This window comes from Euphorbia lathyris, chromosome 5 (genome assembly GCF_963576675.1).
Source record: "Euphorbia lathyris chromosome 5, ddEupLath1.1, whole genome shotgun sequence".
Classification (NCBI taxonomy): domain Eukaryota; kingdom Viridiplantae; phylum Streptophyta; class Magnoliopsida; order Malpighiales; family Euphorbiaceae; genus Euphorbia; species Euphorbia lathyris.
Genome location: NC_088914.1, coordinates 27,827,947 through 27,853,654, shown reverse-complemented (window position 1 = coordinate 27,853,654; position 25,708 = coordinate 27,827,947). Strand labels below are relative to the sequence as shown.

Here is a 25,708-nt window from a genome sequence, read left to right as displayed (position 1 = left end):
AAATTTCATTGACGTTGAACTAAAGTTGATCTTACTTTAAATTTACATTATTTCATATGTTAGACCTAAATTTGCACTTCTTAAAATCGTTAGGATGCAATTTGATCTGAATCTCATAATTAATTGATACCATCTTATTAATAGTTATTTAATTATATTTATTTCCGTATTGTTAATTAGTTGGTTATCAAATTAGTGGTCATTTGGCCTTTAAAAAGGTCGAACACAATTGATAGAGTTGTTTTTGGGCAGAAAAGTACATGACTGTTACATGATTGAGAGATGGTTATTTGAGCCAATAATAACCAAGTTCATTCTCATTTTCAAGCTCCAACCAATAAATCCAAAAATCAAACCAATACTCTACAAATTGTACTTTTAATTCTGAATTTTAGCATTTTTCTTTTGTTTTTTTAAACCAGACTTCATTACGAAAAACAGGACAGAATATCCCGACTTATTACAGGTGTTAACCAAGCTGGCAATACGAGCTGAAGTCATTAGCATTGGAATTGGCTTGCCTAGCAACTAAATGAGCAGCACCATTCGCTAATCGAGAAACATAAGACACCGAAAAACTCTTTATTAGCCAAAAGAATATCCATACAGTCTTGGATTACCATATCAAACTCAGTTAAATCCTCTGATCGACCGTTTATTGCATCAACTACCAGTTTTGCATCCGACTCAAATTCGATTCTTACCATCTGTTTAGCTCGAAGCCACAACATACTTGATCTAATTGCCAAGGCTTCGATCATTTGAGGTTTAAAGTTGCCGATAATGAACCTGCTCCTGTACCATTCAAACTGGATGGAGTCATCACGAACAACTGCGCCTTCCTTTCTCACCTCCGGGTCCGAGAACTTCGCACCGTCGGTATTGCATTTAACGAACCCCTCTCTCGGCCTTCGTTATACAGGCTTAGCTATCGACAGATTCGCACGCCGCTCAAGTATAGTCATTCGAAGTTGCATCCACTCGTGTAACATCGTCATGGCCTGTCGAATGCAGATTGAAGCACATACGTCCTCACCATTCCACAGCTTATTATTTCGTTGCTGCCAAATTGCAAACAGCACTGCCACCTTCTTCCGCAACTTCTCGTCATCGCCCGTCAAGCAACCCGCCAATATCCACTCTTCCGCCGATGTGAATAGTCCAGCCTGGACATGAAGATCAGCTGTCTGCTAGTAGTTTTCTGCAAAAAAAGCAATTAAAATAAATATGCCAAGTGGTCTTCTCCTCCAACCCGCACAACACGCACTCCGTTGGGATAGGGATACGTCTTCGTGCAAGATTGGCTTGGGTAGGAAGACACCCCGAGCATAGTTTCCATAAAAAAAAGTCTTCCACTTTGGTAGAATCTATATTGTGCACAACTTTGGCCACCCATCGACGAGGTTGCAATCATGCAACTGACTATCAATCACCTTACACCCGACTTCGAAGAATATTTCCCATCTCTAGTATGATTCCACACTGACCTATCCTCAATAATTCTCACAGGTAATGTAATCGAACATATCTTCCTCGTCTCCTCTTCACAAAGACAGATGTATACCTTATCTACATCCCACTCCCTTGACCCCTCCAAAAATAAATCTGCCACCTTCATATTACTGAGCCCCTCCACGCAATAAGACTTAATTGTAAAATCCTCCAAAGCCTCAATCCACGAGTCCTTCCATACTTCTATAGATTTTCCATCCCCGACGCGCCATCTCACTCCGAGTTTTAGAAGTTCAATAGATCCTCGTATACTCCTCCAAACATAACTAGGATTAGTGCCTAGTTTGGAAGACAAAAAAGTATCAGTAGCAAAATATTTAGCCTTGAACATTCGACTGACCAGTGTATTAGGAGAATTAATCAGCTTCCACCCTTATTTTCCAAGCAGCGACAAATTGAACAAATGTAAATCACGAAACCCAAGACCACCTTGGTCTTTGCCTCGGCATAATTTGGCCCAATCAAACCAGTGCATATTTCCTCTCCCTCATTCATTCTCTCCCCACCAAAAAGAGTTTATCATCTTCTGTAATTCATTACAGATAGATCTAGGTAGCAGAAACGTGCTTATATAGAAAGTTGGTAGGGCATCTGCGATAAATTTCAGTAGCACCTCTTTCCCTGCATTTGATAAGAATCAGAATCCTCAACTACCATATCTCTTTTGTAAGCTATCACTTAGAAAAAGGAAAATGTATTGTTTTGATCTACCAATCAAAGAGGGTAATCCCAGATACCGGCCAGTATCTAAAGGCAACGAGACATTTAAAATATTGCTCACAATATCTCTCTCGGCAGCTCGCACATTTTTGCTGAAGAAAATGCCTGATTTATAGCTTGTCCCGAAGCCACTTCATATTCCTGCAGAATATCCACAATTACCTCTGCTTCAGTAGTACTGGCTCCGAAGAACATGAAGCTATCATCAACGAAAAACAAATGTGAAATTGACGGGGGCCCTCTACACACTCTACAACCCTTCAGCTTATTTTCTGTCTTAGCTCTTAAAATCATTTTATAAAGGACTTCTGTACACAAAATAAATAGATAAGGAGACAAAGGGTCCCCCTGCCTCAATCCTCTACTCAGATTAATAGGCCCCATACTTTCCTGATTCAAGGACACAATATAGATGATTGTGGTAATACAGAGCATGATCCATTGGATCCACCTGTTGTGCAAGCCCAATCGGCTCAATACTGCCTGTAAGAATTCCCAATCCACTCTATCATATGTCTTGCTGATATTAATTTTAAGAGCAACTTCCCCAAACAGTCCTCTATTATTTCTGTTCATATGATGAATAGTCTTAAAAGCAATCAGCACGTTATCAATAATGGACCGACCATGCACAAAAGTAGACTGACTCTCATGAATAATATTAGGCAAGAATTCCTTCAATTTATTTGTCAGGACCTTTGCAATCAGATTATACAACACATTGCAGAGAGAAATAGGCCTAAAATCCTTAGTTGAAGAAGGTGCATCAATTTTTGAAATAAGCACAATTGTCGTATCATTGAGATTTGCAGGGAACTCTCTCATGTCCAACCAACCTGAGCAAGCATACAAAATGTCTACCCCAACTAAATCCCAAAAATGTTGATAAAAATCCCGGACTAAGCCCGTAAGGACCCGGAGACTTGTCCGCTTGCATTGAAAAAACTGCACATTTAAATTCCTCTAGTCGAGATGGAGCTAACAGAATTCATATCATCAGTCACAACTTGGTCTAAGACGTTCACAATATCAGAATGTGAAAAAAAAGATGGAGAGAAAAGATTCTGAAAATACTGACTGATATGGGAAACAAGGGCTTCGGGTTCATCAATCAGTTGGCCATCTTCATCAAACAAACTCGACATCACCTTTTGTTTTCTCCTCGCCTTAACGCAAGAATGGAAAAACCGTGTATTCCCTACTAGCATTTTTTTGTATTTAATTTTCTTGAAATATTCAATTTACCTAAACAATTAAATTTCACTTATTGCCTTTTATATTTTATCCTTCTTACAATTGCGTGGTCTTCTTGTAATTTTCTTATTTTTCTTTAACTTAGCTTTTGATAATTCGAAACTTTAAGGCATTATTTGGTCCCTTTTATTTCTAACAATATTCTGAAAGTTAGATTACGCAAAATGCGATATTTGTGGGTACTATAAATCGTCGATACGCTTATAATTTTATTTTCGATCCAAAAGGGCCATAACAAAATTGGCACGCTCCGTGGAACACTCAATCATCATACCGCAAAGTAAGAATGATTTGAAGTCTAAAGATCATATTGTTGGCATTTCTGAGGACGAAGAACATTTGCTGCCAATAGTAAAAGTTCCTCAAATGGTGGAAGTTATAGAAGGCATGAAGAATGACAATGTAAAAGGAGAGTCTTGAATTTCAATAGAGATTTTAAATTTCCTTTACGCGGAAGAAGTTTTTCTATCGTGCAAAGAGAAATCAGTGATGTGAAACATGATATGCAAGAGATCTTTCAAAAACTTTCTAAGCTTGCATCTAAAAAGATGTTTGGACCTATAACAAATAATGCCTACATTTATGTTGAAGAGACATTATTTGTGCTTGCTGAAAAAAGTTCCATTAAAGTTCCATTATTTGAGCATTATCGATTCCATCTTCAGATCCATCTTCTGAATAGCTTCCCGGAGGTGAAGCTTCATCACGTTTTCAGAAAGCATATAAGAGTTGCTAATTTTCTCACCGGCTATGCGTATTTGTCCCCTATTGATCTTTTTATCGTTCGTGATCCCTCTATATTAGTTCGCAATCGGATTTGGGATGCCCTTCTTAGTGTTGCTTTCGTGTGGATGCTTCCTCTTAATTATTATACTTTTTTGCTTTGTTTTGTTTTGTGATTCCTAATTCTACCAAATAAAAATTCAACATGGGAGAGGATGGGTGGTTATTAATAAATCGAAAAAACGGAGAGTAGAACTCAAATAATCTAAAATAAAATTCAAAAAAAAATTGTTTGTTAAAAATGAGCAGTTTATGTGAACTCTTGGAAATATGATATTCATGAAGTCATGGTCAACCCAACCCTAAAATGCAATATAATTTGACTGATGGGTAAAACGGTCATAAGTTTACTCTTTCAGTTCGAGAAGGGCATACTTCTTATATATGTCACATAAATAATTGAAATTAATAATTTAAACTGACAGTTAAGATCCAATAATAATTTTCTTCAAAAGAAGATTCAATAATAATTTTTATTATTATCTCCGACATAGTGTTAGATATTTATTATTTGTTGTTAGCTTTTAAAAGGTTTCAAAAATTATTTTTCAATTCTAAGTAAACGTTTGTATATTATATACTATTTATTTAGAAAAAAATAACAAAAATAACTACAGAAATGAGAATCAAACGGACATCCGATCTCGGTAAATATTAAGTTTACTTATATTTTAAATTTTTTTTACTAAAATACAATTAAATATTTTTACCATTCTTTGACAAAATTTTCACATTATTATTTTGACAGAAAAATACTTAATTTCTGTCTTTTTTTTTAATGCGATTAAAAAGGAAGTATCAAATATTTTGTTATGTAAATTAAAATTGTTTTGAAATTAATGAGAAAGTAAAAGTGAATCATTTAAATATTTGAAGTGGATGGGTAGAATGGTGGTCAAGTCTCAATAAGAAAAAGAATTGAATTGGTAGGAAGTGGCCCATTCAGAGTATGATTTATAAAATTCAATATTCTAATCATCATTTCCATATATATAGAATAAATTAATTAATCTTCCATAACTTTATTTTCTACTTATACATGATTTTTCTATTTAAAAAAAGTTCCATGTTGATACATAAAGAAGGAAAAATATCATAGATATGTAAAAATGGGGAATATGCAAGATTCAGGAATGGAGGATTAACTTTTTTTAGAATCAAGAGATTGGAGAATTTTTATGTTAGTAAAATATAAAGCTGATATCCCATTGTAATATTAAGTAACTTTAAGTTTAATGTGAATATGACTAAAATTGAATAGTGCTGGATTAATTTATCAAATAAGCAAAAATCATCTATTGAGTTTTCATCCTATACAAAAATTATTAATTAAGTCCTCACAAAAAATCATTCGGTTTAACAGTCTAAGATCATCTTTTCCAAACTCATTTTGAGTTAACATAAAAATCATTACAATCCATGTAATCATAGTTTCTGATTTTAAAATAAGATAAAGACTCAATTAACGATTTTTACTTAACTCAGGATCTAATTGATAATTTTAATAGTTTAAAATCTTAATTGATTTTGAAATTTTAATTTAAGGGTCAAAAGAGGATTATCCCATTTTTATTTCACCAAACAAATATTATTTAATCATTTTGGTGGAATCTAGCATTTTATTTTAATGAAAGTCAACTCTTAAAGAATCAAATGTGATACTGAAATCTACAAGAATCTTACGTAGTTTTACTCAAAATTACAACTGTAACTATTTCTTATTTTATTAATTGAGCAATAAATAAATTATTAGCTGAAATAACACGTTATTGTGGAAGTGGACTCTCTCGAGGTTGTACGTTAGTTTCGGAACCATACCATATAACTCACCGGTATTTATGGTTAGTTGAAAGTTGTAGGAAGTTTGTGAAGAAGTCGTGGGTTGTCAGGGTTTCCCATGTTTTTCGTGAGGACAACCGACAGCCGAATGGATGGCAAGGTTCGCAGGAACTCTTTCTTTGAGACATCACGAGTGTGATGAGCCGCCTGCAGGCCTTCTTGATACTCTAAATGTTGACACGAGTGGCGTTAGTGCTACTCGTTAGGTTCGAAGTTAGTTTTTTTGTTTTTTTCTCGGGTCTAGCCCTTCTTCTGTAACCCAAAAAAAAAAAAAAATTAAAGAAAACAAACCAAAATTAAACTCCATGTCATGCAATTATTCTTTTTTTTTATGAAAATTATTTCCATTTTTTTTAAACAAGAAAAATGATCATTTAAAAATTATAGCTGAATATGTGTAGCTTATATTTTAAAAAAACAATTAGGAGGAATAAAATAAATAAAAAATTATTAGCATAGAAATCATGCTTTATCATTAGATGAATAGCTCCGATCGCTAATCGAGAGATAAAACGTACTAAAATGTCTGAATTATTTATGGGGATATCTCTACGGCCATGAAGAATACTACCATAGTTCTAAAGGTCCACATGATGGGTTTTGACACTATCAACAATACTTTTTGCATCCATTTCAAATTCCACAGTAAAAATTAAGTAGAGAAACTCACATCATACCTTACGGAGAGCCAAAGTTTCAATTATTCTAGCACCATGAATTTCGATGATAGTTGAACTACAACAAGCCTGAAAAATACCATTTGCATCTCTGAAAATTGTACGCATACCACACAACATTGCCTCCTTAAACGTAACACCATCAATATTATATTTGATAAAACTCATCTAAGGAACTTTCCAGCGCACTAGATGAGAAAAAACAACATTACTAATCCTCGAAATAGGCTTCCTACACTCTAACCAATCATGATAGAAGAGACGAGTAGAATGAATACAGTCCGCCGAAGATATAATTTTATTATTTCACGAGAAGTTATTTCTTTACTACCAAATAGAATAGAGGATTACTGCTACTTGAGACACAACCTCTAAGCTCGTATGTTGATAGAGGATAGAGGACCAGTCCACTCAAAGTCACCACTAGGCTAAAAAAGATAAGCAGCAATCCAGTAATCCTTCATGAACGAACACGAACACGCAACAAATAGATGTCAGTTTTGCTCAATATCATTCTCGCTCAAAACACAACTCAAAGGAAAACACCTAGAACAGATCTTAGACCTAAAACAGTTTGATCTCCAGTACAATTGATTGTATTCAATAAACTATTTTAAATAGAAATGTATAGGATATACAACAACAGAATAAGTTTTCAAATTTGAACTTTGAATAGCTATCTAAGATTTATTGTATTTTACAACTGATTGATATTAATTAGAGTATTTCCCAACAAAAAACAATATCTTGTAGATTTTGTATATCTGTATCACTGTCCCTAAGGATTTTGGCCCCCAGCCCAACCAGCAAACCCTTTAAAACACACAACTTTATGGCAGGCCCACCTATTAACGGTTTAATTAAAACAGACACAGAAATACAAACTAAAGATGAAAATATCAGAATGACAAAAATAAAAGAAATTGAAAGAACATTTATATATTTTTTTTAAAAAAATACCAATTCACTATTCTATGAGGTGTTATTTACATATCAACCCTGGCTGTGAGTTCTCTTAGCCAAAAATTCCTACCAATACTCTCTCTCTCTCTCTTTCTCTCATCATTTACTGATACTTGATTACAAAAAGAATAAACAAATGAAGATATTGCATTAACAAAACTCACAAAACACTATGCTATATAAATTCTAGACAAAACTGGAACTGCTTCATCTGTGACTTATGATACTTGTTTCTCCTTCATCTGTCTTGCTTGAGCAGACTGCCCCTTGGCCGGGAAGGCTGATGAAATTGTTCGAAGCCTCTTTGTTATCTCAGTAAATGATGGTCGGAATTCAGGTTCTGGTGACCAGCATTGTTCCATTAGCTTCCTCCACTCAGGATCACACCATTCCGGAATGGAAGGACGAAGTGTGTTTTTCACAATCCCGCCTTTCAAAAAAGAAACCAATAGTATAAATAACCAACAGATGAACAAAAAAGTGAAGGTACATGCATACACCCAGACATCATTAAGACACGAAGGCTCAAAGAAACAAAGTTCAAATGAAGATCAGGAAATTTAGAACTGAAATCTTACACTTTGATTAATCTAATTGATTGGTTCACATGTGGAGAACAACTTAATACAAATTTCGTTCAGGAACTCCCAGCAGTGCACTTATAAATCGTTTAAAATCAAAACTCTAGATGATAAAATCATAAAGTTCAACAAAATATTTGAATTCTATACGCAGATACTTTCAGGTTTCAAAGTTCAAATAGTTGATGTGCTATTACAAGGTTAAAATCATCCTTTTTATGTACTTGAGACTTTTTTGTCAAATTAGAGCAAAAATGTGGTTGAAAATTTTCCTCCTGCATAAAACTATCCTTCCTATTCCCTTATCAACTATCATGAAACCGTTTTAGCTAAAAGCTCAAGCTAATAGTTAAAGGTCCACTTCATATTAATAGCTGACACACCCCCACACGCGAAAGCACACTTGGGCTTGAAGCGTGACAACACAGGCCCATATTACCATGTCCTGCAAATAACTCAACAAATGGGGCTGCCAGGATTCGAACCCAGGACCACTTGGTCACACTGGCTCTGATACCATGTCATGAAACCGTTTTAACTAATAGTTAAAGATCCACTTCATATTCATATTAATAGCTGACATCAACAATTTATGCAACGGCCACTATTACCATCAAAAGTTTATCATTTATTAATACATCTGCAGCTCCCACTATCATCCAAAGTCTTAATTTCACACAACGTACCGTACTTCGGTTGTCCTCAATATATATCAAAGAACATGAACATAAATGTATAATAGTTTGGGTGTTCAGCAACATGTTTGTATTAATACATCAGAAAACTAGTTCATTCACGCATCCCAACACACAATCAAGTCTCCTGTTATAGACCCAAGAAATTGAAATAAGGTTATTATTTATTTAACTTTAATTTGTGTGCGGCGTGGATTTATTTTGGTTTGTTTTAGTTTTAAGCCCTGCTGTGTATCTATGAAGCATAGAAACTCTTCATGACATGCGTTTCCCCATTTCCGGCAGATGTGGGAAACAGAAACTCTCGGAAACTGATATGAAACGTTTCCAGGCACGTTTCCGTAATTACCCAGAATATGAAACGCGTCTCTCAATTTTTAAACGGTTTTCACTACCTATTTCGATTAAAATTCTGTAAATTCAAACTTTCTATTTTGCAATCCTTGTTCAATCTAAGACTAGGAAAATTGAAACTTCCTATTTGAAAGATAATTTCTTCCTTGTATCCTTCAATTTAAAGAACTTATCCATATTTCTTTCTCCTATAATCTTTGTCTCTTGAATCTCGATTAAGCTTGGACTTTCTTCGTCTTGTTCTTCAATCTTGTTTTTTTAATGTATTATTATATTTTTAATATTTATAAATATACCCCTATATTTTTAATATTTACACGTTTCCCTTACATTTCCGTTTCCTATGTTTTCAGAAATTACGTTTCCCAGTATCCGTTTCCGTTTCCGTTTTCGTGCAACATAGCTGTGGATTTATTCAGTTATTTGGCAGTTTCTTTTGGCAGGCAGTTGTACTTTTATTTCTTTTATCTAATGAAGTTTGAAGGGACAGAACAGAAGTTAAGTTCGTTTTCACAAAATGTATAAAATGGAAAAGAGCAATATTATTTCCACCACTGCCTGTGCTAATTTTCATTGAGAAAGTGTGTAGGCTTAAATACCTATGATTGCACCACAATGCAAATCTGCATAAGGTTCCTCCCCAGTCAAGATCTCCCAAAGTGAAATGCCAAATGAGAAAACATCAACCTGTAGAGCAAAATACCAGTTAACTGATTCTCAATTTCAGATTACAAGAAATAGAACGACAGGAGTCAACTAACCTTCTCAGAAACCCGATTGCTGCTTCCATTCAACAATTCTGGTGCCATCCATGGAAGGGTCCCTCGCACACCACCAGATACAAGAGTATTGCGTTTGATTCTGGATAGACCAAAATCTGCAACCTAGAAACAGAACGAGCACTCAATGCTTGATGTCAGAAAATCTTAAGAATTTAAGAGACTTTATGGGGAAACTGACAGAAATTCGCTTCAAATAGAATCTGCAATCTCTGGCCATTCAAAATCCTGAACATTACATTAAGTACCCCAGACTATACAAATGTGACAATGTTCATTGCTTGCATCGATGGAAATGGCAATAGGTTGCAGACTGTTTACCTTACAAATGGGTCGTTGTGGGTCTCTTAGGTTGACAAGCAAATTGTCACACTTGAGATCAAAGTGGACTATGTTTTTTGAATGCAAGTATTCCATGCCAAAAGCTGCGTCCATGGCAATTATGAGCTTTTTACGGTAATCGAGTGATCTGCATTGAAAAACCTGCTCAATCTATCACCACAGGATGCAAATATAAGGAAAACATATGACGATCAAACTACCTATCCTTCTTGACTAGGGCATGCCTAAGTGATCCATTCACCATATATTCTGTGACTGTTGCTAAGGTTCCTCCAGCTCCGTCTGGTACTATCCCATAAAATGCAAGCACATTTGGATGGTGAAGCTTTGAGAGGATCTGTGCTTCTCTCCAGAAATCTGTTGTCTGGTGCAACCAAACAAACCATTGATGTTACAATAATTAAAAGTGGAAATCCATATAGAAGACTATGCCAATGAATTTCCCCCCGTCATGTAATTGGATCCATTATATAAAAAAACAGATGTAATCAGTAGTTCTCCTTCATATACTGGGTCATCTCTGTCCATGGACTTCCCATGATAACCAGGAATTCTCTTAACTGTATGTCTATATGAAGCTATGCTCCAAAAGTTTGGGCAACTAATGGTCCCAAAAGTTTATTTGCTCCTATATGTGTATCCTCAAAATTTGAAAACAAGGATAACAAATGTTCCCGTTTCAAATTAGTATGAGTAACAGTTCCAAAACACATCTTAAAATGTCCTTCACAGCCATACCAAAAAAGATGGGCATGCTTATACTTACAAAGCAGACAAGAATTTCTTAAAAGAGGAAAAGGGGGGCAACAACATTGGCCAAAAAAATCTAGCATCCGATAATTGGAGAATGATAGGGCCTATGAAGAGGAGAGCAGTTCAAAGAGAATCAGCAGAATAACTGTTTCCTAGTCTAAGGAATAATCTAACTTTTAAAATTTACCTTGTGCAAAATCAATGTATATCTTATAAAAGACAACAGACAATGGCCACATGAATGTGGACACAGGATTTCTCCAGAATATGATGCATGTTCTTAAGAAAGTGAATTGAATTAACACTAAGTTTCTTCAGCATTCAGGCCCCCTCCAAACATGAAAATTAGTTTACCCTTTTTCACATTGTTATGGGGGAAGGGCGGCGTCTGTGAAGCTACTGATACAAAACATAATTAAAGAAAAAATTACAGGAAGAACTCACCAATCGCTCTTGCTCTGATGATTTACCCGAGAAGCAACTCTTTTTAATTCTTTTTATAGCAACATCGGATCCTCGCCATTTTCCATGGTAGACAGTTCCATAGGTACCAGATCCTAACTCTCTTAGTTCTTCAAGATCAACATTCTTTATTATCTGCGTACCAGTGCTGGATTCAGTTGTAGTCTTGTAGATAGAGAGCATTATGAAGTAAAGAAACATGAGGCGCAATATTTCTGAAGTTCTTTAATCATTGCAAATGCAGCAAAGTCGAGGAATTTAACAAAGATAAATCAGGAGGGGACTCAACCACCAAAAAGCAGAATTTAATAGTTTATTCAACACATTGCCACGTGCATCAGTAAGATAAGGCCAAAACTTTACTGCCCTAGTTGATTAAAAAGTGGTCCATAACTTTATACCAGGAGCTATGAAGGATAATCACATCCAACATTAAAAGAAATAAGAAAAAAATTATGAAACTGAAATTTCAGCTTATTAATAGATAATAGGTGCCCCATAAACCATAGTTATTAAAGGCACATGGCGGACTTAGGCGCTAGGGGTCCTGGAGCCTTGGCGCATGGCGGACGGCGATGGCGTGTGCCATAGCGACAAAAGGCGCACTTACAAAAATACAAGTTATAAAACTATAAAACTAAAATAAAAATGTAATGAATACTAGACCGTGACAATATTCTTAATTCTAAATAAATTCTAACATGCAATGAACCCCATATAATAAAGCTAAAGTTCAATTGTTCAACTAATAGTAAATCCTAAGTTGACTAAATAGCTACTCCTCATCAAAACTCTCCAAATTTAACACTCCTCATCACTATCACACTCCTCATCCAAAGCATCATCAAGCTCTTGTTCATGAAACTGATCCTCTTCATCCTCATCAACAAATACAGTTTCTTCTTCCTCCTCATCTCGAACAACTGCAGGAGATTTTCCTTCAACACTAGAAGATGATACTTTAGCCCTTTTAATATTTGTTACCCTCATATCAGATCACAATTAATTCAAACTGTGTATAATATATTTCCAACTTAAAAAAACCCTAAAGAGTGCACCTATGTCACCTGGCGTGCCTTTGGCAACTGCATCTTGGCGCACAATGGCGCCCCTGGCGTGCGCCAACGTGGCTGAGTCCGCCCGCCATTCAGGGTGTTAAGGCGCTAAGGACGGTGCCTTGTGCGCTATGCGCCTTTGGCGCGCCGTTAATAACTACACCATAAACATTCAAGAATCGCCCCTAAGGAATGCAATATCATATAGTTCACAAGCCACTAGCCAGTTGATGGGTAAAAGACCATTTTCTTACCCCTAACCTTTATGGCCACAATGCAAGGGACACCACAAAAGTTGACAAACCAATGAATGACTCAGAATGGACCAAAAAAATCTGAAAGCATTTTACATCATTCTACTTTTGAAAATGCAAGTTAGCTCAGCTAAGATGCAACTATTGTAGAATCAATAGAACAGAAAGTTCTATCTACGGAAATTAGCATCTGCAATTTGGTGAAGACAAAATATTTGAGTTTGCAGGAACTTAGAGGTATTATGTATAATACAAATCTTACTTCTGCAACAAACATATGAAAAAAATGCGTATTCACCAAACATTCATAATTAATCATAGAGAACCTGCAAGCCATATATGCAGGCTTCCATTTCAGCTATTACTGAATCACTAATGGATTTATCTTTCTTTTCATCATTGTCGTCTTTCATGTCCTGCAAACAAAGTCAAGCTGCACGTTAGAACTAAGACAAAATCCATAAGTAAATGAAAAAAAAAGAAAAGCAATTGGGCAAAAGTACTCATACCTCAAGGTCGGTATCAGCAATGATGCTATCAGATACTGATGCAGTAGGATATTGAGAATCATCGCTGAATGGATTGGCAACATAAGGGGAAACAGGTGGAATGATACTCTTTGACTCTGCTGCACTAGGAAGCATAAGGTCACTACTCGGTTGGTTAGTAACATGCGTAGAAACATGTGGCATGATGCCTCCTGCCTCCGTTGCCATAGGGCATCTAAAATCACTGCTGAGTGGATCAGCAATATGCGGGAAAACTGAAGAGGATTGAACAATATGAAATGCAACATCAGTTGCACCTTCCACAGTAATCAATGGCTCCTGCCGACTTTTATCTTCATTCTGTGTTATGGTTTGACTGAACATAACGTCCCCACCATTTGCATTCTCAAAAGAAGATCCACCAAAACCCGATTTCTCAATCTTCTGATCACAGTAAATTCCATTGTTCCTGTTGATGTGATATATGTTTCTTTCATGTGAAGCATCTTCTGTGGTATTGTTTCCTGCAAACATGGAGGTCATTTACATAATATGGACAAGAATCAGTACAAATTGGAAACATATTCTAGAGTGAATTCTATATCATCAATACCATTTGGATTTGCTATAGGTTGAGCTTGGGATGGTCCAGGAGAAATAGGGTTGCTAGATGACCCAGCAATAAGAGCAACCAAAGAATTTTCACCACGACTCAGCAGCTCGGCATGTTGATGTAAATCCACAATTTCAGGTCTACTGGTCCTTGGGATTTTGCTTTCTGGTTCACCGTTCACTCTTCTATTGATATTACCATGCTGATCATTGCCAACCCTATGGTCCACTGCTGGAATATCGCAAAGGGCTTGATAGTTTTGGGAGGGTTCCATGCAATCATTTAAAGAAGGTTTGAGATCAATAGCTGATAATGCAGGTACACTATCCTCAGCCATGTGCACAGTTTGTCCTGAAGTATCAACAGCAGAAAATCTTAGGTTGCTGTTGATACGAGGCAAATTGTTCTTGTGCTCTACTCCAGCAGAACAAGGATTTTGACCTTGATGCAAAAATGGATTTCCTTTGTCAATGTTATTCACCTTTCCGATACCCAGCAGATTTTCCTTGCAATGGTTTGATAGCTCATCAACACTGGTTGAAGCTTTCTGAATAGGGCCATTCCTTCCTTGTGATTTTGAGCATGGGGAAAGGCTCAGCAAATTCAGCTTAGTACTCAACCCAATGCAATCATTGTCCTCGTTGTGTAGAGTAGAATTTACAAAAATAAGATCTTCATTAAGTTGCAATTGCTTTTCTGGTGAAGCACTTGAGACTTCTGAAGGTATGTGTATCTTGGGAAAGCATAAGGGAGACAATGGGTTCATTCCCTCTTGTGAACAGTAAGCAGAAAAACCTCCATGCTCTTGCAGCTTGGAATCAGAAAAGGCATGTGGCATACCATGGTGAGTATTAATGGATTCCACAGATCCTGAGAATAGACCCATTGGATCTTCTGGGCCTGCGAAATGCTTCTCAGAGTGGAACGTTCTGTCCTTCTGCATAAGCGTCTCACAAAAGAAACTATCAAAATCACCTTCAGTGTTTTGAAAAATTGAAGGGCTAACAGGTTCTGCACCAAAATTATGGTTGTGGGAATGCACTCCATGCAATTGGTCTGGCTTAATTGTATCAACTTTGCAAGGATGATTACCATTCATTAATGCTGCCAGCCCTTTGGTGAGTTGTTTATCAACAGACATGCTGCCGTTCTCAGGTGGCAATCGGGCAGTAAGGAAGGAACTACTGCTGCTCTCATTGCTGAACCTATCTGCATGCAACTTTATGCAGATATTCCTAGAATCTTGGTGCTGTAGAGGAAATGGAGTAAGAGGAGGAGAATAATAAGGAGGTCTGTTCTGGAGTCCATTTAAAAACTCAACAGGATTAAAAGCATTATAGCCACCTTTATTCTCCAAAGGAAACAAGGGAGAAGGAGAATGTTTACGAAAGCTTGGATTCTGTAGTAAATTTTTTGCAGGTTGAATATCTTCATTTGATGAACCCTGCCCACGAGAGTTTTTCTTATGACTAGCATCTACGATGCCATTTACAGCAACAACATACTGATAATTGGGACTATCCTGCTGAATGTTGACTGCCTCAAAAGATGAAGTTTGTTTAGATTCATCCAAAGGAACCAAAAAGATCCGAAGCCTTTGAGAACCCTCAAGCGTTTCAAGTCCATGAGATTCCTCAATCATATTTTGTAGGTCTTCATCAGAAGACACTGATATAAGAGCATCAAGATCCTCGCCAGGAAGCTGATACTTGATGGAGTGAGGTTGATTACAGATACCTTTGGTTTTCTTCACAAGTTCTTCCCATGTAAGATTCTTACAAATCGAAAAAATCCGGGTCTCCCCCCCAACATACCTTAGCTTGCCATCACTTGGCCTTGGCAAAACTTTTCCTCCAGAGCTGCAAAGCAACTTCATTTTTCCAAGTTGAGATCTATCTGAATCATTTAGCTCACTAAAATTACTCGAACAAGCAGATTTTGGTACACTAGTAGCTGAAGCAGGACCAAGATGAGCCCCCTGATTAAAATTCAGTTCACTGAAAGCCTTCCCTGATCTAAGTACATTATCACTTTCCTCCTCTCTCAGCCTTTTTAACTTGTCAAAATATGCCCCATTTTCAGTCTCCAGTAAAGAGCCTTTTGCAGACAGGTACTCAGAATTACCATCAGTGGAGACGGAATCCATTCTCCCCATCCCAAGTATGTCGGCAAGACCTTCATATCCCTGATAACAATTTTGATCATTATTATAACTGACTTTGTTTTCGCAATTTTGTGTCATACTGGGCATAAGTATAATCCCTCTAGTATTCACACGATCCTGGAGAAACTCCATGGAAAATTCTTCACCTGTCTGCACAGAAATATTATGTACATTTTTCCGTATCTTGGGGACGAGTGATGCCAATTCCTCTTGTTGTTGAATCAATAGACAATGGGGACTAGGTGTCTCCCTGGTTATCAACTCAGACAAGTTCTCCGACATGTTTAGATGCAAAATAGCATTAACATGTCCCTTTAATCCACTAGTATCATCTCCAACCAGCAAATCAACACCATAGAGAATTAGCTCTTATTCTCCCAAAAAGGGCTCCAATCCAACTCTTAAATTACGTAAGCACTGAAATTGAACTCTGAAAATATCAAATGCACTTTACAGTACAATGTACACAATCCGAAACTTCACTACCACCAAAACAATGTAAATAATTTCCAAGAAACCTATCACCTGATCTCAATCAAATCCAGCAAATCTGTACACCAGAATTTGGGGGAGAAAATACTTCTCCTTGTTTCTCAAAATTCAATATACAATGAAGAATCCAAAATATAGAATAGAGAAAAAAAAACCACTGTACATCTAACCCGATCAGCCAACCTCTGTCTTATTTCCACCCAGGTCGGCCAAAATCGCAATATCGCAGATCCAATAGGCAAACCAAGCTTTAACAGAATTTTTAAACTCCAATTCACCAAGCAGCATAATCTTCTATTAACATTATATACATAAAACCTAAACGGATCAAAACCAAGCAACAATCAATTTCAACAACATATATAAAATATATATATGAGAAAATAAAAAAAGTGCATTTCTGTATAATATAAAAACTATAGAAAAAAATTACCAGCTAATTTCTTCCTTTCTGTCAAAAGAGTTGTGATGTAATTAAGCCCTGAGCTGCAACTGCTGGTGCATTAGACTGAATTATGCTAGGATCGAAGCACAAAGGAGAGGACATAGAATTCAATCAATTCTGAAACGGAGATAGGAAGAATGGAGGAGGAAAGAGCGTTGCTTATGCCTGGAGGATGATCAATATCGCCGGGCATGGGGATTGGGGGGAGAAGAGCGACATTGACGAGGAATCAGCGGCATCGACACGACAGATATTAAAAAGTTACTACCTTTCCAAACTGTGACGAATAATAAATTATTATTTTTTATTAGTTTCTATTGGTTATTTGCTATTTTCTTTACTACGTGGACTCCGCTTGTGGAGTTTGAAATCAATTGCGCCCCCGTCTTCAGATTTGAAAATATGAATAAAACAAGAAAATATGAATAAAACATTGAATAAAATAAATAGGGTAATTAATTTATTAGTTTCTATATTTTTACAAAACACATTGTTTAGTTCTTGTATTTTTAAAAACACATGGTAAGGTCTCTAATTTTTTTCTCAATGAACTGTTTAGTCCTTCCGCCTGTTTGTTAGATTTTTTTACCGTTTATGACTTCAGAAATGATTAAATTACCATTTACTATTTACCTTCAAACTTCAGAAGAGGAAATCCAATTTAGAAGAAGAAATTATTTGCATGGAGAACAAGAAAAAAAACAGACCCAATGCTTACGAATTTGAACGATTAAGAAGAAAATCAAGAAAAATAACACTCAAAGTTGATTTTAGATGCATTAGAAAGGAAAGGAAAATAAAGGAAACGAAAAACGCAAATTCAAATTGATTAACAGAATCTTCATGAGAGTCTAATGACAGGAACTAAACAGTTCATCGAGAAAAACATCAGGGACTAAACAGTTCACCGGGAAAAACATTAGGGACTAAACAGTTCACCGAGAAAAACGTTAGGAACTTTACTGTGTGTTTTTGAAAATAAAGAGACTAAACAGTGTGTTTTATCAAAATATAGGGACTAATAAATTAATCACCCAAATAAATATAAACAAAGGAATTAAAATGCTGGAAAATAATTTTAAAAACTCTTAAACCGCGGCGTGTGCTACGAGATAGGTGCAGTTCCACACTCCACATAGACAAACACGTCATAATCCAAGGCTAATAACAGAGCAATTTATTATATAAAAAATAGAGCAATTTACTTTTTTTTTTTAAACAAAAATAAATTTATCGATCTAAAGTCTTAAATTACAGCGGTGTTTACCCTAATAACCAAATTAGATGTAATTTTTTTTTTTTAAGAAATTAGATGTAAACTTAAACTTATTATTTTGTCAAAAAAAAAAAAAAAAAAAAGAAGGTTAATTATAAATTTGGATTTTTTTTTAAAACTCATTTGCATATTAAGTCTAGTTCCCCCGCTTATTACAAATCTAGACACTCACTTCATTTAGATAAGGCTTAATACATTATTTGCCTTCTATACTTGTCCAAAATGATTGATTTGTCCCCTGAAATTTTAAAATGTCTCGATAGCATCTTGAACTTGCATAAAATGTTCAATTAGCCCCCTGAACTTGCATAAAATGTATCAATTAATCACTGAATTGTAAAAAAAGTAGACATAATGCTCATCCAGCCCCTTAACTTGTCCAAATTGGTCATTTTACCCCTTTAATTAATCAAATATCCTATTTACCCCCTTAACTTCATAAAAATAGTATTTTTCACCCCCTTAACTTGTTCAAATTGGTCATTTTACCCATCCCCAACTCATTGAATGTCCTATTTACCCACTTAACTCCATAACAGTAGTATTTCTTACCCCTTTATAGTGCAAAATTAATAGGACTTATTCAAATGAGTTTGAAAATATATTTTTTTAATATCAACTTTTTTTATTTTGTTTTAATTTGATAATTATATTGATCTTTCATGTGTTTATTAAATTATTACAATAATTAGATTATCAAAATTTAACTAGCGAAAAAAATTGAAAAGAGAATGAATGAATAAAAGATACAAATAACAAGAACATTACTATAAACAAGCTAAAGACATTATATGTAAGGATAGGGTACCAAAATAGGCCTACGGTTTTTGAGAAAGTACCAATTTAGGTTCTACATATAAAATAGCATCAATATAGGTTTAACATTTAAAAAATATATCAATTTAGGGCCCGATAACGGATTGCAAGGGGTGAGAAATACCACTTTTGTGGAGTTAAAGGGGTAAATAAGACATTCTATCAGTTGGGGGGTAAATGGACAAGTTGAGGGGGTGAGAAATACCACTTTTATGGAGTTAATGGGGTAAATAGGACATTTGATGAGTTGGAGGGGTAAAATGACCAATTTGGACAAGTTAAAAGGGCTCGAGGAACATTAGGCCAAAAAAGTAAGTTAAATACGGAAGATATGTTGCACGCATCTTAAAAAAATAAAACGATCAAGGACGGAGTATGCGATTATAATATTAGAGAATAAAATATTTTATAATTGAATAAGTAAGAAATTCTTTTTTAACATGTTTTAATCTATTTTGTGAAGTATGTAATAACATTCTAAGGCATGACATATCTTCCGTATTTGACTTACTTTTTTACAACCGAATGATTAATTGATTATATTTTACGCAAGTTCATGGGGCTAACTGAACATTTTATGCAAGTTCAGGGGGCTACTAAGACACTTTGAAAGTTCAGAAAGCCAATCAATCATTTTGGACAAGTTCAGGAGGCAAATGATATATTAAGCCTTTAGATAAAAATACTCTCATCTTCCTCATTTTTCTTTTCCCCTCTAGACACATCGAAGCAACAACTCCTTTCCTTTTTCCCTTCGATTTTCTCTTTTCATTTTTTACGACAATCAAGTGAATAATACAATCAAAGAGCTAAAGCTTTGTTCATCCAACAATCCAATCAAAATTCATTGAAGTCTTGTGTTAGGTTTTACCTACATTTCAATCTCAATTTCAATACAATATCAGATGTGTAAGATGATATATATAACATGTATATGTCAAATTCAAATGAAAATAGCTTAGTTTTATGCATTTCGAAACCATACAACTCATTAAAACTCTGGATTTTGTTGAAAACCTCGTAATACAACACTTTTCTGCAATTTTCGACAGTTGTCGCATTTTCAAAAAATGCGACAGATAACAGAAACTATATTTTATCGCATCTGTCCCACTTTCAAAAAACGCGACAGATAACAGAAGCTATACTTTGCCGCGTCTGTCACATTTTCAACAAATGCGACAGAGTTCATATGATGTGACAGACGCGACAAAGTATAGTTTATGTTCTTTGTCGTGTTTTTGAAAGTGCGATAGATGCGACAAAGTATAGTTTCTGTTATCTGTCACGTTTTTTGAAAATGCGACAGATGCGGCGAATGTCGAAAATTGCAGAAAAGTGTTGTATTACAAGATTTTCAACAAAATCCAGAGTTTCAATGAGTTGTGTAGATACCCATTTTTTGTTCGGGCCAATTTTTAACTTTTTAATAAATTTCACTTAAAATTTGAACGATTCGTAAATTATTCAAAATATACAGTATTATCTCGAAAATAATTTGTTAGGAAAAATTGTATTATTAAGGCTAATTTGTCACATTTCGGTATATGTTGGTAAAAATATCGAATTATATTCAAAACGTGACTTAATAAAATTAAGGTACAATTTTAACATATTATGAATTTTATTATGTTGCTCGTATTTTAAATAAAATTGAATTTGCTTAAATTTGAGTTATGAGTTATTAATTTAAGTCCAAGTGTCAATCAATCGGGTCGAGTCGACAATTTATGCTAATTCGGCATGACTTGTAAGTTGTGAATCGCAATGCGATGTTTTGTCGAAAATAGCCTAATTGAGATTTATATTATACATATGACTATTTTCTAATATAATAATAGCTACAATGTGTATTTATCAACATTTATCTTGAGTTCGTGCATATTAACATTGTTGCTCCTGAATTTTCAAAGATAAAATACCCCCAATTAATCTCATATTGAGCAATTCCTTAAATAGCGGTTATCGTCGTGGTCCAAAATGTTTTCCTAATAAATGGTTGTAGATTGTTATTTTTTTTAGATTCAAGTTATTTTGTTACAAAATTCGACGTCTTTAATTTGGAAAAATATAAATTAAGGTTATAATTGGACTCGTTAGTGTTCATGGTAGTTAAGTCGCAATGTTGCTCGGATTAATTTAATTGAGGGTTATCAAAGAGACAATAGTGGAAAAATGTATATAAATCTTTATTAATAAATGTATGACCAAGATCGGTGAATATACAAATAATTACACTTTTCTTCTTTTACAGGAAATATGAAAAAAAAACAAATATAGTAGACCTAGAGCCCCACGCTTCAATGTCGGGGTTGTGTACCCCACTTTAGATTTTGAGGCAATTCCAAGGTCCTTGAAAAGTAAGGTCAAAGCCCACATTCGATCTGAGGACGTTTGTTCATTTTTTTTAGAATTACATCTGAGGCAACCGAGCTTCATCTGAGGCAACAAAATTTAACCGGAGCTATTAAATTTAACCACGTTAAATTAAAATTCGACCGAAGTGGCAAAGGTCGACCGAGACAAAGTTCAACTAAAATAGGTGTTTCAATTCGGGACTAAATCTGTCAAATTCTAACCAAATCCAACGACTCGGGTCTAATAAATGTCCATTCTACAAAGCAATTTAATTCCAATGACCAAATAAACAATTTTGGTGAATTAAACAAGAGGAGAAGCATCACTGAGAAGAAAAGGTCAATCAATGTTTCAATCCAACGACTCAGGCCTAATAAATGTCCATTCAACAAAGCAATTTAATTCCCACTACAAGAAAAAAGCTAGTTAGCTATCGCACTTTTGGTAGCTAATTCAGTAGCTAACGTGGTTTATCGACTGAACTTAGTGGTTTACGACCAAATACATTCAGTCGGTAAATGCCTAGTCGCTGGACAAACACCGACTATTTTTTTACGATAGTCGTAGACTATACCGACCGTTTGCTTTAGTCGTTGAGTAGTCGTAATTTTACCGACCATATTTTGCGATTACAAGTAGTCGCTAATGGGCTAGATGGACACATAAGTTGGTCGATTTACCGACAGAATTCAGACAAAAATTATGTCGGTAATTTTTGCTTCCGATTTACAGTCTACTGGACAATTTATTTATTTAATTGTAATTATAAATTATATATATAATTATAATTGTAATTACAATTATAATCACAAAAAATTAATCAAAGTAAACAATATTTATGAAAAGTAAAAATATAGTTAAAAATAATTAATATTTTTTTTTTACGACCCCGAATTTATTAAGGAAAACAAAGAATAAGAAATATAATAAGTTCAGCCCGAACAGGCAAAAAATGCGTAACTACACAAACCTATAATTACAAACACCATTAATATCATCATTGATCAAAATATTGCAAAAGTTGGGAACTATATGCGCCCGAACGGGCAAAAAATGCCTAACTACACAACACATATTGCGACTATGTTGTATGAAGACCATAATTAGCAAGTTCGTCAGCAACTATATGCGTTGAGTCTACCTCAGCCACAGTTTATGCCATCCAAAACTCCAAGCCTTATTGACCGCATACATAGCACTTCAGCCATATGGAATCCTCGAGAGTTCCAAAAAAGGCTGCATGTGGCAATAGCTCCCGGGGCACTGATGGCTGCTCTATCCGTGTTTGCCTTGACGAAGCCAACTTAGGGAGGTGTCCATCAATACTTGTAGTCATGAAAATCAATACCTGATGTCACATGAAAAACGAAAAAAGTAAAAAGAAGAAAACCAAAATAAAAGGCAGGTCAAACCCCAAGGAACAAGCTGACTGAAATTCAATGGGGGAAAAAAGAGTACAAGCGTAAAATTTAGGAGGAAAAGACAATATGATATGTGCAACACTAAGTTCATAATAAATTTGCTCATTTTAAACAATGAAAGCATCATAAATTTCATTATTAGAAAAGCAAAGCCTGAAAGATCATCTCAACATCATTATTTAACAAAAATCTACATCAGTTAACAGAAATTGAAACTAGTTCATCCTTTACTTGTTTCAATTGCAAGTGAAAGAAAGATGAACTAAAAAAGTGATTCAACATAATCAATTGAGCCGATTCAACATAAAAAACTGTTTCAATTATTAAGTGGCACTTCTGTTGATACAACAAATTTATAGATCTTCAATGTAACAAGATTTCTAGAAAATCAACTCGGCATAAAATAGATCTTCAATGTGCTAACAATGAACAAACAAGAAAAAAATTGAACACAAATACGAATTTCAATCAAAAAAATAAGTATATCATTTCACTTCATCTCAATTAATCTACTTTCACCATGCCAAATTACATAGACAAACAAATCTCATCTCGTCTCAATTAATCTACTTTCACCATGCAAAATTACATAGACAAACAAACCATATGCTCAAACAATTTTGACATTGGAAAATACAGAGCAAACATGAGTTTTTTTACTAGGTAATGAACTAAATGAAACTTAAAGCATTTATTTAGATGACTCGCCATGATTGACAAACAAAGAAGTGTTGACACTCACTTGTTTTTCCGAAGGCTTATTTGCTCTAATGGGAGATGTTAGACACTCTAAAGATTGCTTCACATAGGAATGGGAAACATATTTTGGAAATAAAGCGTATTAATAGGAAATTGTAGTAGGGAGTATAAAAACTGGGTTGTAAGAATAAATTTTGAATTTAAGTAGTACAAATCAATGAAAAACAGCAATAAACACATATATAAGCTCTTGTCATGTAATTAGCTCAAAAAAAAAAAAAAGATGTTAGTAAGACTAAATAATGAAACTAAAACTACAGTTGACCTCCTCAGATAGCTGCACATTATTCAAACCAAAATTCTAGTCAATAACTTAGCTATAAAGGACCAACTAAAGATCAGGCGACACTAGTTAATTGAAACCTAGTGAATTAACCTCAGATAGCTGCACATTATTCAAACAAAAATTGTATTGTAGTCAGTAACTTAACTCTAAAAGACCAACTAAAATCAGTAACTTAATTTTAAAAGACCAACTAAAGACCACTTAACTTCAGACAAGAATCCACATATTAAGATACAATTGAAACCTATAGTAGTTTTGCATCCACATCAACCAATCATCAGCATAATAAAGATCTATAGAATTTTTGGATCCACATCAACCAAATACAAATAACACTGGCATTCTTAAATTTACCTATGCCCATCTTCTGTCTAAGAAATATTGATCTGGCCTAGAATTTCAACTTGAACGCCAGCCCTTTAGTTTCAAGTACAAACCTATAAATGAATACAAAGCTACATATTTATCAAAAAAAAAATATGTAACATTAACTCTATTTAGTAAATACAAAGCTCAATAACGTTTATATAACAATGGTGATATGCTTTTTAAGAACCATAAAGAACAAAATAAGAACTAACATACCCTAATTTCTGTTGTTATTTCCTCTTTTTGCTCTCCTTATGCATAACCACAAAACTGAAAACAAATTGAAAAATAAGAGTTAATAGGAGAAACAGTAGGATTAAATCACATAACATATTTACCAAGAAATTCCAACAAACACAAAAAATGTTCCACCTACTCCAAGATGCTCCATTAGAGTCAGAAAAATAGGAGGCCGTATAAAAAGCATGGAATCATGTTGGAGGTCTGAAAAGAGAGGGATTAGATCGGAGAAGAAGAGATCAGATGGGCTTAGGTCAAGTTCGGAAAGTAGAGAAGAGATGAGAGGGGGCTTATGTGGAGATCGGAAAGCAGAGAGGAGAGGAGAGGCGGCTAGGTCGAGCAGAGAATAGAGAAGATAAAGGCTTTTGTGGAGATCAGAAAGCAGAGAAAGAGAGGAGTGGCGGCTAGGTCGAGTAGAGAAGAGAGACGAGAGGAGGCTTTAGGTCGATTGATTTAGGTTTTTCCCTTTTTCTCAACTTCCTTTTATATTTATTTTTCTTTTTTCTTTTTAATTTCATTTCATTTGAAATTTCTTTTTTCTTTTTTTTTTTCATTCTGTAAGATGCGTGCTAGTATTTCCCCTAACGTTTGCGACCGAGTAAACAACCAACGACCAAACCAGTAGCTATTTAGCGACCGAACTTTATCCGGTCGCTCAAGTCGGTCGATAACTAGCTGTTTTCTTGTAGTTTCCAATGACCAAATAAACAGTTTTGGTGAATTGAACAAGAGGAAAAGAATCATAGAGAAGAAAAGGTCAACCAATGTTTCAAATTCGGCCCATTCAGCCCAAAGAGAGGCTGTGGAAGACTTCAGAAGGTTTTCTACAGTAAGAAAGTAGCCAAATATCCATCACACTCCTCAAAGGGTAGAGGATGTAATAAAAAAAGGGTACTGCTAAATATCGCAACCAAAATCCTTATCACCGCACCCATTGGACAATTTTGCCCTTGGCATA

At 35.0% G+C, this 25,708-nt stretch overlaps 1 protein-coding gene and 1 long non-coding RNA gene across 3 annotated transcripts; both read right to left on the bottom strand.

Moving 5' to 3' along the window:
- Window positions 1-7,699: 7,699 nt before the first annotated feature.
- LOC136231197 (uncharacterized) lies at window positions 7,700-17,503 on the bottom strand. 2 transcript variants are annotated; one of them, XM_066020508.1, is made up of 10 exons: window positions 17,214-17,501; window positions 14,125-17,098; window positions 13,533-14,035; window positions 13,350-13,439; window positions 11,697-11,849; window positions 10,700-10,863; window positions 10,479-10,626; window positions 10,140-10,262; window positions 9,978-10,065; window positions 7,700-8,178 (listed from the first exon to the last, which is right to left on the bottom strand). In XM_066020508.1, the coding sequence occupies exons 2-10, from the start codon at window positions 16,568-16,570 to the stop codon at window positions 7,967-7,969; spliced, it is 3,927 nt and encodes a 1,308-aa protein (XP_065876580.1). In that variant the 5' UTR covers window positions 16,571-17,098; window positions 17,214-17,501; the 3' UTR covers window positions 7,700-7,966. The 2 variants fall into 2 exon arrangements, 1 of the variants encoding a protein (XP_065876580.1); XR_010689724.1 differs by lacking the exons at window positions 7,700-8,178; window positions 9,978-10,065 and having other exon boundaries at window positions 10,479-10,640; window positions 17,214-17,503.
- Window positions 17,504-22,542: 5,039 nt separating this feature from the next.
- Window positions 22,543-25,208, bottom strand: LOC136230829 (uncharacterized). The gene is made up of 4 exons (XR_010689544.1): window positions 24,887-25,208; window positions 24,727-24,780; window positions 24,496-24,578; window positions 22,543-23,023 (listed from the first exon to the last, which is right to left on the bottom strand). It is a non-coding gene; the product is annotated as an uncharacterized lncRNA (long non-coding RNA).
- Window positions 25,209-25,708: the final 500 nt, after the last annotated feature.